This window comes from Tachypleus tridentatus, chromosome 12 (assembly GCF_004210375.1).
Source record: "Tachypleus tridentatus isolate NWPU-2018 chromosome 12, ASM421037v1, whole genome shotgun sequence".
NCBI classification, from domain to species: Eukaryota; Metazoa; Arthropoda; class Merostomata; order Xiphosura; family Limulidae; genus Tachypleus; species Tachypleus tridentatus.
In genome coordinates, this window is record NC_134836.1 from 134,912,285 (window position 1) to 134,925,005 (window position 12,721).

The following is a 12,721-nucleotide window of genomic DNA, read 5'->3' on the forward strand; positions in this document are numbered from 1 at the left end:
AAAATTCAGTGAAACAATAAAACACTGTATATCTAAAGAAACACAACAGTGAAAATTAACATATAGGTTAATGTTTTATTTTCTAGTTCTACTGTAGTCTTGGTGGAGGTAATATATAAAAAAAATAACAATTTATCAAAAATAATAATACATAAAAAAAATCACATACCAAAAATAATAATATATCAAAAAATAAAGAGATGGTTAACATCACCTACATCTATATATATATAATAGTTGAAAACAAACTATTAGTCCTTTGGACCACCAAATGTAAACCTGAAGTGTTAGCCTTATAGATCGCCACATGTAAACAAAGTATTAATCCCTTGGACCACTAACTGTAAACACAAAGTGTTAGCCCTATAGATAATCACATGTAAACAAGGTATTAGTCCCTTACACCACTAACTGTAAACATGAAGGGTTAGCACTATAGATCACCACATGTAAACAAAGTATTAATCCTTTGGACCACTAACTATAAACATGAACAGTTAGCCCTGTGGATCACCACACATAAAAAAGTATTATTCCTCTGGACCACCAAGTGTTAGCCCTATGAATCACTGCACATAAAAAAAGTAATAGTCCCCGAACAACCAATAGTAAACATGAAGTGTTAAGCCCAATGGATCACCACATGTAAATAAAGTATTAGTCCTTTCAATCACCAAGTGTAAACATGAAGTGTTAGAACTATAGATCACCACATGTAAACAAAATATTAATCCTTTGGACCACTAAATGTAAACCTGAGGTGTTAGCCCTCTGGATCACCACATGTAAACTAAGTATTAGTCCTCTGGACCAACAAATGTAGAGAAATATTAGTCCATTGGACCACTAAATGTAAACCTGAAGTGTTAGCCCTATAGATCACCCCATGTAAACCTGAAGTGTTAGCCCTATAGATCACCCCATGTAAACCTGAAGTGTTAGCCCTAGGTATCACCACATGAAAACAAAGTATTAGTCCTATGGACCACTAAGTGGAAACCTGAAATGTTAACTCTATGGATCACCACATGTAAACAAAGTATTAGTCCTCTGAACCCCTAACTGTAAACATGAAGTGCTAGCCCTGTGGATCACCACATATAAACAAAGTACAAGTCCTTGGGACCATTATATGTAAAGATGAAGTGTTAGGCCTCTGGACCAACAAATGTAAACAAATATTAGTCCATTAGATCACTAAATGAAAACCTGAAGTGTTAGCCATACAAATCACCACATGTAAACAAAGTATTAGCCCTTTGGACCACTAAATTTAAACCTGAAATGTTAACCCTATGGATCACCATATGTAAACAAAGTATCAGTCCTTTGGACCACTAACTGTAAACATGAAGTGCTAGCCCTGTGGATCACCACATGTAAACAAAAAATTAGTCCTTTCAATCACCAAGTGTAAACCTGAAGTGTTAGCCCTACAGATCACAACATGTAGAGAAAATATTAGTCCTTTGGACCACCAAATGTAAACCTGAAGTGTTAGCCCTATGGATCACCACATGTAAACAATATTAGTCCCATGGAGTACTGCATGTAAACCTGTAATGTCAGCCCTGTGACACACCTGTTGTAAACAAAACTGTAGCCCTATGAACTGTGACAGATTTACCATTTTTTATATCTGTTTTAATACTGATGTTTGTTACAATGAAATTTATATTTCAAAATGCATTCAACTAATACTGTTAAATCTGTATTGCAAAATTCTTGCCTATTCACTAAAACTGTAAAAGATTCTCAAGAGCAAGTATGAACAATATATATTTGTAAATAAGCAGTGGTATGTCATTTATATTGTTGTGATGAATGAAGTTAGTAGAAACTATCCTCATGCTATAAATATAAACAATATGATGCACAAAGAGACAGTACACATTAATATGGTGTAAACCTCAGAAGCTACAACAGTGATGAACACTTATTAAATCAGGAACTTTACAAATGAATTATCTTCAGCAGATTAATATCACGCATTAGTATTTTAACAGAGACATTATATAACTTCAGTGGCAAAAAACGCAAAATGCGACAAGCCACAAAATAAGAATACAAAACTAGATATCTTCCTGTTAAGTGAACTGTAGTTACCATGACTCAATATTAACTCACTCATTGTGAACACTCGATAAGACATCAAGAATGTTACATTCAATATTGTTTGTAAAACTTTTGTATATAGGTCATTATTTATAACAAACATTATTATACATTTTATTATTGTTTGTATATTAAAATAAGTTCATATTAAAAAAGAAACTATGTGTATCAATCTTGGTGACAAGTATCATAAATTGGATACATTTGTTTAATTTCTAAATCTAAATTACAACTTAACTCAGTTTTAGGCCATTTTAAAATGTAATATATAATAGAACCACAATATGTAAACCTGAAATGTTAATCCTATACAAAGAAAGACTTAAGGCACTGCAGCTGTCTAGAGTCCTCTCTATGGGCAACATGGACAGATATTTTGTGTGGCTCTTAAAGAGGAAAGTGCAGAAGTTAAAAATCTTACAATTAACAATGGTGCCATATTCTGTTGTACAATCTCTATCTAATTGTATCACTATGTATCTTGACTAATGCCCTGCAGAGTGCAGACAGGCTCTGTCCCTATGGACTATCATCTGGAAACAACAATTATTAGTTTAAAAAATGTTATATGAACCATACTGACAAAAGATTAAACACTTCATCAGTGGCTCTATGAACCATACTGACAAAAGATTAAACACTTCATCAGTGGCTCTATGAACCATACTGACAAAAGATTAAACACTTCATCAGTGGCTCTATGAACCATACTGACAAAAGATTAAACACTTCATCAGTGGCTCTATGAACCATACTGACAAAGATTAAACACTTCATCAGTGGCTCTATGAACCATACTGACAAAAAATTAAACACTTCATCAGTGGCTCTACGAACCATACTGACAAAAGATTAAACACTTCATCAGTGGCTCTATGAACCATACTGACAAAAGATTAAACACTTCATCAGTGGCTCTACGAACCATACAGTAAAATTTGATCACACAAATAATACCTGAAACTTACTTCTAAGCAGATGTCAGCTGTATTTATTGTTTGTTACACAAAAATTCTAGAACAGTCACACAGATAAAAATTAAAGTTTCCACAGAATGTACCATTATCCTCGCTGCCCGCATGTCTAGAAGGTGAGCATACTCTTCCAACCTGGTCTGGTATTCCATTTCCTTTTGCGAATGCTGCTCATTAACTCCTTCCAACTCCGTCTGGTAATCTTGGTTTATTTTATACTGCAGAAGCAACATATTCCGAGTCTTTTCTAGTTCATTTATTGCATCGGCATACTCAAGTTGCATCTACAGTGTAATAAGAAATCCAAACAAAACATCAAGGTTCCAACATAAGGCCCTTAGTTTAAACGTTATGAAAAACTGGGAACAGCAGGTCAAAGAGACATCTACTTTGTAACATAATTCACAAAATATGATCCCTATTTTAAAACAATTATTAAGTTTTACCTTCTTCAACTTCTCTTCAACATCCGTTTTATCATGTGTTCCTTCCATTACAAATTCAGGTTTCTCAACAATGTTTTCATGTTTTTGCTTCACTAAAAGGAGGGCTTCTTCAAAGTCCTTGAAATCAATACTATCATCCTGTTCAACACAGATCAATAAATAAATATAAATAGAAAGAACATATAACACCCTTAATAACAGTTCAGCAGCAATATGAAAGTTATTTATAGTAATGACAAACAAAAAATCTAATCTGACAAAAATTCACATTCTGAATTGTGTTACCTTTCTTATGAATTGTGTTTTTTTCTCCAGTTCCTCAAGCTTTTCTTTCAGATTAACGTGATTTTCCCATAATTCTTTATACTCTTTTTCTAAACCAGAGTATTTTTCTGAAGAAAAACAGTATAGAGTTAATTCACCTACACAGTTCACACAGAGAAAAGTTACTCTTAAAGTAAATTCTTTTTAGATAAAAAGCCTTCAGTTACATTATTAAAATGTATGTATGATACTTTCATATACTTCATTAAAAGTGACGTGTGCTGCATTCACCCACTTCGTTGAAAGTGACGTGTGCTGCATTCACCCACTTCGTTGAAAGTGACGTGTGCTGCATTCACCCGCCGTTGAAAGTGGCGTGTGCTGCATTCACCCACGCCGTTGAAAGTGGCGTGTGCTGCATTCACCCACTTCGTTGAAAGTGACGTGTGCTGCATTCACCCACTTCGTTGAAAGTGACGTGTGCTGCATTCACCCACTTCGTTGAAAGTGGCGTGTGCTGCATTCACACACTTCGTTAAAAGTGACGTGTGCTGCATTCACCCACTTTGTTAAAAGTGACGTGTGCTGCATTCACCCACTTCGTTAAAAGTGACGTGTGCTGCATTCACCCGCCGTTAAAGTGGCGTGTGCTGCATTCACATGCCGTTAAAGTGGCGTGTGCTGCATTCACATACTTCGTTAAGTGACGTGTGCTGCATTCACATACTTCGTTAAAAGTGACGTGTGCTGCATTCACATACTTCGTTAAAAGTGACGTGTGCTGCATTCACATACTTCGTTAAGTGACGTGTGCTGCATTCACATACTTCGTTAAGTGACGTGTGCTGCATTCACATACTTCGTTAAAAGTGACGTGTGCTGCATTCACATACTTCGTTAAAAGTGGCGTGTGCTGCATTCACATGCGCCGTTAAGTGGCGTGTGCTGCATTCACATACTTCGTTAAGTGGCGTGTGCTGCATTCACACACTGCCGTTAAAGTGGCGTGTGCTGCATTCACATACTTCGTTAAAAGTGACGTGTGCTGCATTCACATACTTCGTTAAAAGTGACGTGTGCTGCATTCACATACTTCGTTAAAAGTGACGTGTGCTGCATTCACATACTTTGTTATAAAAAAAGCAAAAGCAAAATTCACAGTAAGTTGAGAAAGATTATATGTGATTTAAAAACATTAGTTGTGCAGTTGGTAGTCATATTTCATGAAACTTCATTATTCATTTAAAAACTGACAGTTATATTTTGGATAATCCGACATGTTACTTTGACATTTTTAAAAATTTCAGGTGAAATTTCAAATACCAAAAAATACAGAAATGTTGAATACTTCAGGAATTCTCAGACCTACTGGACATCATTAAATTAATATCGTATGATCCACTTATTGGTCTTATTTTTTCTTCAGTAAGTTCATGTGATATAAAATTATTTTCTGTTTACCCACTGAGTTCAACAGATCTTTAGTCTTACCTTTTTCTTTAGTGAGTTGATCAATAACAGAACTTTTCTCTGCCACATCAGCCTTTATTGTAGCTTCTAAGAGAGTTATTTGATGCCTGAGACTTCTCTCTGCTTCTTCATTTTTATCTAGTTTTGTTTCTATAGCACTGTAGAAAAAGACATTTTCTGGATATATGACAATTACGATTTTCAGTGAACTTAGGAAATATCACTAAAGGTACATCTTATTTCATGTGTTAAACTGTTAGTGATTCTTTCATTACATTATCTGATATGACATGTCAACATTAAAAATGTTTATTTACACACACAAATTGAGCTTACAGATCTGTAGGTTAATGAATTAATCACACCCTTTTCAAAACTAAGTTAATACCTCAGTCAAATCATTAAAGAAGTACATTAACAGCTTAGTCAAACCCTAAACAAAACTAAGTTAATGGCTCAGTCAAACAATCATAAAACTGAGTTAATGGTTCAGTCAAACCCTTTACAAAACTATATTAATGACACTGTTAAATCATCACAGAAATATGTGCACAGCTTATTTAAACCAGTTTAGCCAAACCCTTTACAAAACTAAGTAAATACCTCAGTCGAATCAGAGAAATACACTAACAGCTTTTTTGAACTAGTTCAGTCAAACTTTTTACAAAACTAAGTTAATGACTCAGTCAATTCAGACAAATACACCAATAGCTTAGTTAAACAAGATTAGTCAAAGGATTTACAAAACTAACTTAATGACTCAGTCAAATCAGAGAAATACACTAACAGCTTAGTTAAACTAGTTTAGTCAAACTCTTTATAAAACTGTATCTCAGAACAACTGGTATTATCACTTTTATTGATAAGCAGAGAACAACATTTCAAGCTTCCTAGGTCATCTTCAGGTTAAGAAAGAGAGTTTGAATATGACTGTTGACTGACACGTCTTTCAGACAAGAGTATAAACTAGTACAGGATTGTAGAGGGCATTGCAGTTGGATATTATGTTATTAATTAGTATAGGTATAAAGTTGTTCCTTTATATTGGTTTTAGTTGATGTTTAAGTAGAACTTTTGTTTTTGTTTATGTCTGTTTCCCTACTTAACATCTGGGTGTTTTCTATGGTTATGTTGTGTTTGATTCATACTGTTCAAAAACGTGTGAGCATTTGTTTTTTTTTGTTCTTGTACCTAGTTTTTGAATAAATTTTGTTTACTGAAATGTTGCATTTTGTTAAAAGTTTCTTTTCCGAATGTTGGTTATTTTGCCGCTGGTGTCGGGAATATGGTATGCAGCATACCATATGCTGTGAGGTTTTGTAGTTTCTTGTATCTTGGGATTTGTTGCTTGTTTGTTGTTGGTCTAGGTGTGTGCGTATAATATATTCCACAGTTTTTTTGAGGAAATTTGTTAATGTTGATGAAGTGTTGTTTTATTTTGTTGATTCCATGGTTAGTTTTACCAGGTGAACATAGTTTTGTGGTTGTGTTTATTTGGTTTCTTAATATGTTGAGTTTTTGTTTTCTTTCATGTGCTGAGTCCTAGGAAATGTATTTTCCAGTATAGGTGATTTTTCTGTGGATTTCTGTTTTGAATTGTGTATCGGTTCTTGTGATCTTGAGGTTAAGAAATGCTATTTTGTTAGTTTTTCCTGTTCACGGTTAAACTTAATGTTGGGGTGTATAGAGTTAACGTGATTGAAAAACCTAAGTGTGTGTTCTGTAAATGTGAATCCAGCAATTTTATCATCAACATACCTGTACCAGTGTAGTGGTGGGTGTAAGGCTGAATTGATCACTTGAGATTCAATCTGTTTCATAAAAATGTTGGCAAGAACTGGTGACACAGAATTTCCCATACTTAGGCCATTTATTTATTTATTTACAAAACTACATTAATATCTCAGTCAAATAGAAGAAATACACTAACAGCTTATTTAAACTAGTATATTCAAACTCTTTACAAAACTAAGTTAATGACCCAGTCAAATCAGGGAAATATATTAACAGGTTATTTAAACTAGTTTAGTCAAACTACTTACAAAACCAAGTGAATACTTCAGTAAAATCAGAGAAATACACTAATATCTTAGTTAAACTGGTTTAGTCAAACTCTTTACTAAACTAAGAATACCTCAGTCAAATCAAAGAAATACACTAACAGCTTAGTTAAACTAGTTTAGTCAAACTCTTTACTAAACTAAGAATACCTCAGTCAAGACAAAGAAGTACACAAACAGCTTAGTTAAACTAGTTTAGTCAAACTCTTTACTAAACTAAGAATACTTCAGTCAAGTCAAAGAAGTACACTAATATCTTAGTTAAACTGGTTTAGTCAAATTCTTTACTAAACTAAGAATACCTCAGTCAAATCAGAGAAATACACTAACAGCTTAGTTAAACTGGTTTAGTCAAACTCTTTACTAAACTAAGAATACCTCAGTCAAATCAGAGAAATACACTAACAGCTTAGTTAAACTGGTTTGGTCAAACTCTTTACTAAACTAAGAATACCTCAGTCAAATCAAAGAAATACACTAACAGCTTAGTTAAACTAGTTTAGTCACACTCTTTACTAAACTAAGAATACCTCAGTCAAATCAAAGAAATACACTAACAGCTCAGTTAAACTAGTTTAGTCAAACTCTTTACTAAACTAAGAATACCTCAGTCAAATCAAAGAAATACACTAACGGCTCAGTTAAACTAGTTTAGTCAAACTCTTAACTAAACTAAGAATACCTCAGACAAATCAAAAAAATACACTAACAGCTCAGTTAAACTAGTTTAGTCAAATTCTTTACAACACGAAGTTCTGTACGTGTCACATTATGAGTTCACCAAGAAAAGATTCCCAATTATACTTCAGGTTATCAAAAAATGATGTAACAGAAACAGCTATTATACCACGTGTAACAATATATGAAGTAACAAAATCAACTATTATAGCAGACATAATCAAATACCATATTAAAGAATCAACTATTATACCAAGAGTAATCAAATACTATCCAACTAAATGAACTATTATACCAAATCTAATTAAATATGATGAAATATAATAAGATATTATACAAGAAATAATCAAATGATATGTAGTAAAATCAACTATTATACCAGATTTAATCAAATGTGAAGTAACCAAAACAGATTTATACCAGAAGTAATCAGATAAGACGTAACACAACAAACTATTGCCTGAGAAGTAATAAAATACTATACCAGATGTAATGAAATATGATGTAACATAATCAGCTACTATACCAGATGTAATGAAATATGATGTAACATAATCAGCTATTATACCAGATGTAATGAAATATGATGTAACATAATCAGCTATTATACCAGATGTAATGAAATATGATGTAACAATCAGCTACTATACCAGATGTAATGAAATATGATTAACATAATCAGTTAGTATACCAGATGTAATGAAATATGATGTAACATAATCAGCTATTATACCAGATGTAATGAAATATGATGTAACATAATCAGCTACTATACCAGATGCAATGAAATATGATGTAACATAATCAACCAGATGTAATGAAATATGATGTAACATAATCAACCAGATGTAATGAAATATGATGTAACATAATCAACCAGATGTAATGAAATATGATGTAATATAATCAACCAGATGTAATGAAATATGATGTAACATAATCAACCAGATGTAATGAAATATGATGTAACATAATCAGTTAGTATACCAGATGTAATGAAATATGATGTAACATAATCAGCTATTATACCAGATGTAATGAAATATGATGTAACATAATCAGCTACTATACCAGATGTAATGAAATATGATGTAACATAATCAGTTAGTATACCAGATGTAATGAAATATGATGTAACATAATCAGCTACTATACCAGATGTTATGAAATATGATGTAACATAATCAGTTAGTATACCAGATGTAATGAAATATGATGTAACAGTATCAGTTAGTATACCAGATGTAATGAAATATGATGCAACATAATCAGCTACTATACCAGATGTAATGAAATATGATGTAACATAATCAGTTAGTATACCAGATGTAATGAAATATGATGTAACATAATCAGCTACTATACCAGATGTAATGAAATATGATGTAACATAATCAGCTATTATACCAGATGTAATGAAATATGATGTAACATAATCAGCTATTATACCAGATGTAATGAAATATGATGTAACAATCAGCTACTATACCAGATGTAATGAAATATGATTAACATAATCAGTTAGTATACCAGATGTAATGAAATATGATGTAACATAATCAGCTACTATACCAGATGTAATGAAATATGATGTAACATAATCAGCTATTATACCAGATGTAATGAAATATGATGTAACATAATCAGCTACTATACCAGATGCAATGAAATATGATGTAACATAATCAACCAGATGTAATGAAATATGATGTAACATAATCAACCAGATGTAATGAAATATGATGTAACATAATCAACCAGATGTAATGAAATATGATGTAATATAATCAACCAGATGTAATGAAATATGATGTAACATAATCAACCAGATGTAATGAAATATGATGTAACATAATCAGTTAGTATACCAGATGTAATGAAATATGATGTAACATAATCAGCTATTATACCAGATGTAATGAAATATGATGTAACATAATCAGCTACTATACCAGATGTAATGAAATATGATGTAACATAATCAGTTAGTATACCAGATGTAATGAAATATGATGTAACATAATCAGCTACTATACCAGATGTTATGAAATATGATGTAACATAATCAGTTAGTATACCAGATGTAATGAAATATGATGTAACAGTATCAGTTAGTATACCAGATGTAATGAAATATGATGCAACATAATCAGCTACTATACCAGATGTAATGAAATATGATGTAACATAATCAGTTAGTATACCAGATGTAATGAAATATGATGTAACATAATCAGCTACTATACCAGATGTAATGAAATATGATGTAACATAATCAGTTAGTATACCAGATGTAATGAAATATGATGTAACATAATCAGCTACTATACCAGATGTAATGAAATATGATGTAACAGTATCAGTTAGTATACCAGATGTAATGAAATATGATGCAACATAATCAGCTATTATACCAGATGTAATGAAATATGATGTAACATAATCAGCTATTATACCAGATGTAATGAAATATGATGTAACATAATCAGCTACTATACCAGATGCAATGAAATATGATGTAACATAATCAACCAGATGTAATGAAATATGATGTAACATAATCAACCAGATGTAATGAAATATGATGTAACATAATCAACCAGATGTAATGAAATATGATGTAACATAATCAACCAGATGTAATGAAATATGATGTAACATAATCAGTTAGTATACCAGATGTAATGAAATATGATGTAACATAATCAGCTACTATACCAGATGTAATGAAATATGATGTAACATAATCAGCTACTATACCAGATGTAATGAAATATGATGTAACATAATCAGTTAGTATACCAGATGTAATGAAATATGATGTAACATAATCAGCTACAATACCAGATGTTATGAAATATGATGTAACATAATCAGTTAGTATACCAGATGTAATGAAATATGATGTAACATAATCAGTTAGTATACCAGATGTAATGAAATATGATGTAACATAATCAGCTACTATACCAGATGTAATGAAATATGATGTAACAGTATCAGTTAGTATACCAGATGTAATGAAATATGATGCAACATAATCAGCTATTATACCAGATGTAATGAAATATGATGTAACATAATCAGCTATTATACCAGATGTAATGAAATATGATGTAACATAATCAGCTATTATACCAGATGTAATGAAATATGATGTAACATAATCAGCTACTATACCAGATGCAATGAAATATGATGTAACATAATCAACCAGATGTAATGAAATATGATGTAACATAATCAACCAGATGTAATGAAATATGATGTAACATAATCAACCAGATGTAATGAAATATGATGTAACATAATCAACCAGATGTAATGAAATATGATGTAACATAATCAGTTAGTAAAGCAGATGTAATGAAATATGATGTAACATAATCAGCTACTATACCAGATGTAATGAAATATGATGTAACATAATCAGCTACTATACCAGATGTAATGAAATATGATGTAACATAATCAGATGTAATGAAATATGATGTAACATAATCAGCTACTATACCAGATGTAATGAAATATGATGTAACATAATCAGTTAGTATACCAGATGTAATGAAATATGATGTAACATAATCAGCTACTATACCAGATGTTATGAAATATGATGTAACATAATCAGTTAGTATACCAGATGTAATGAAATATGATGTAACATAATCAGTTAGTATACCAGATGTAATGAAATATGATGTAACATAATCAGCTATTATACCAGATGTAATGAAATATGATGTAACATAATCAGCTACTATACCAGATGTAATGAAATATGATGTAACATAATCAGTTAGTATACCAGATGTAATGAAATATGATGTAACATAATCAGTTAGTATACCAGATGTAATGAAATATGATGTAACATAATCAGTTAGTATACCAGATGTAATGAAATATGATGTAACATAATCAGCTACTATACCAGATGTAATGAAATATGATGTAACATAATCAGTTAGTATACCAGATGTAATGAAATATGATGCAACATAATCAGCTACTATACCAGATGTAATGAAATATGATGTAACATAATCAACCAGATGTAATGAAATATGATGTAACATAATCAACCAGATGTAATGAAATATGATGTAACATAATCAACCAGATGTAATGAAATATGATGCAACAGTATCAGTTATTATACTAGAAGTAATCAAATATGATGTAACAGTATCGATTATTATACCAGATGTAATGAAATATGATGCAACAGTATCAGTTATTACACCAGATGTAATGAAATATGATGTAACACTATCAGCTGTTATACCAGATGTAATCAAATGTGATGTAACACTATCAGTGATTATACCAGATGTAATCATGAATGCTGTAACAGAATCAACTATTATACCAGAAGTAATCAGATATTAGCTAACTCAATGAGTTATTGTATGACTAGTAGGTAAATATTATCCAACTAAATCAGCTACTATACCAGATGTGATCAAATATCATGTAACAGAATCAATTATTCCAGATGTAATCAAACATGATTTAACAAAATCAGCTAAAATATAAAAATTATTCAGAAATTTACACCAAACAATCAGCCTTTGTACGAGAAATTATCAGAAAATATTCATCAGTATAAGACATGTTAACTTATATTACCTGTTAATGAGTATTATAACACGTCTTAACTTGTATTACTTGTTAATAAATATAAGATGTGTTAACTTATATTACTTGTTAC

The 12,721-nt window shown here is 31.3% G+C and overlaps 1 protein-coding gene across 11 annotated transcripts in view; it reads right to left on the reverse strand.

Annotated features, from left to right (window-relative positions):
- LOC143234765 (protein fantom-like) overlaps positions 1–12,721 on the reverse strand; it is an 84,432-nt gene that overhangs the window by 31,196 nt on the left and 40,515 nt on the right. For all 11 annotated transcript variants that reach the window (XM_076472365.1, XM_076472368.1, XM_076472360.1 and 8 more), the window contains 4 exons: positions 5,291–5,427; positions 3,821–3,927; positions 3,536–3,673; positions 3,176–3,373 (listed from right to left, as the gene is read on the reverse strand). In XM_076472365.1, coding sequence (XP_076328480.1) covers positions 3,176–3,373; positions 3,536–3,673; positions 3,821–3,927; positions 5,291–5,427 — 580 coding nt within the window. The remainder of the gene's footprint in view (positions 1–3,175; positions 3,374–3,535; positions 3,674–3,820; positions 3,928–5,290; positions 5,428–12,721) is intronic.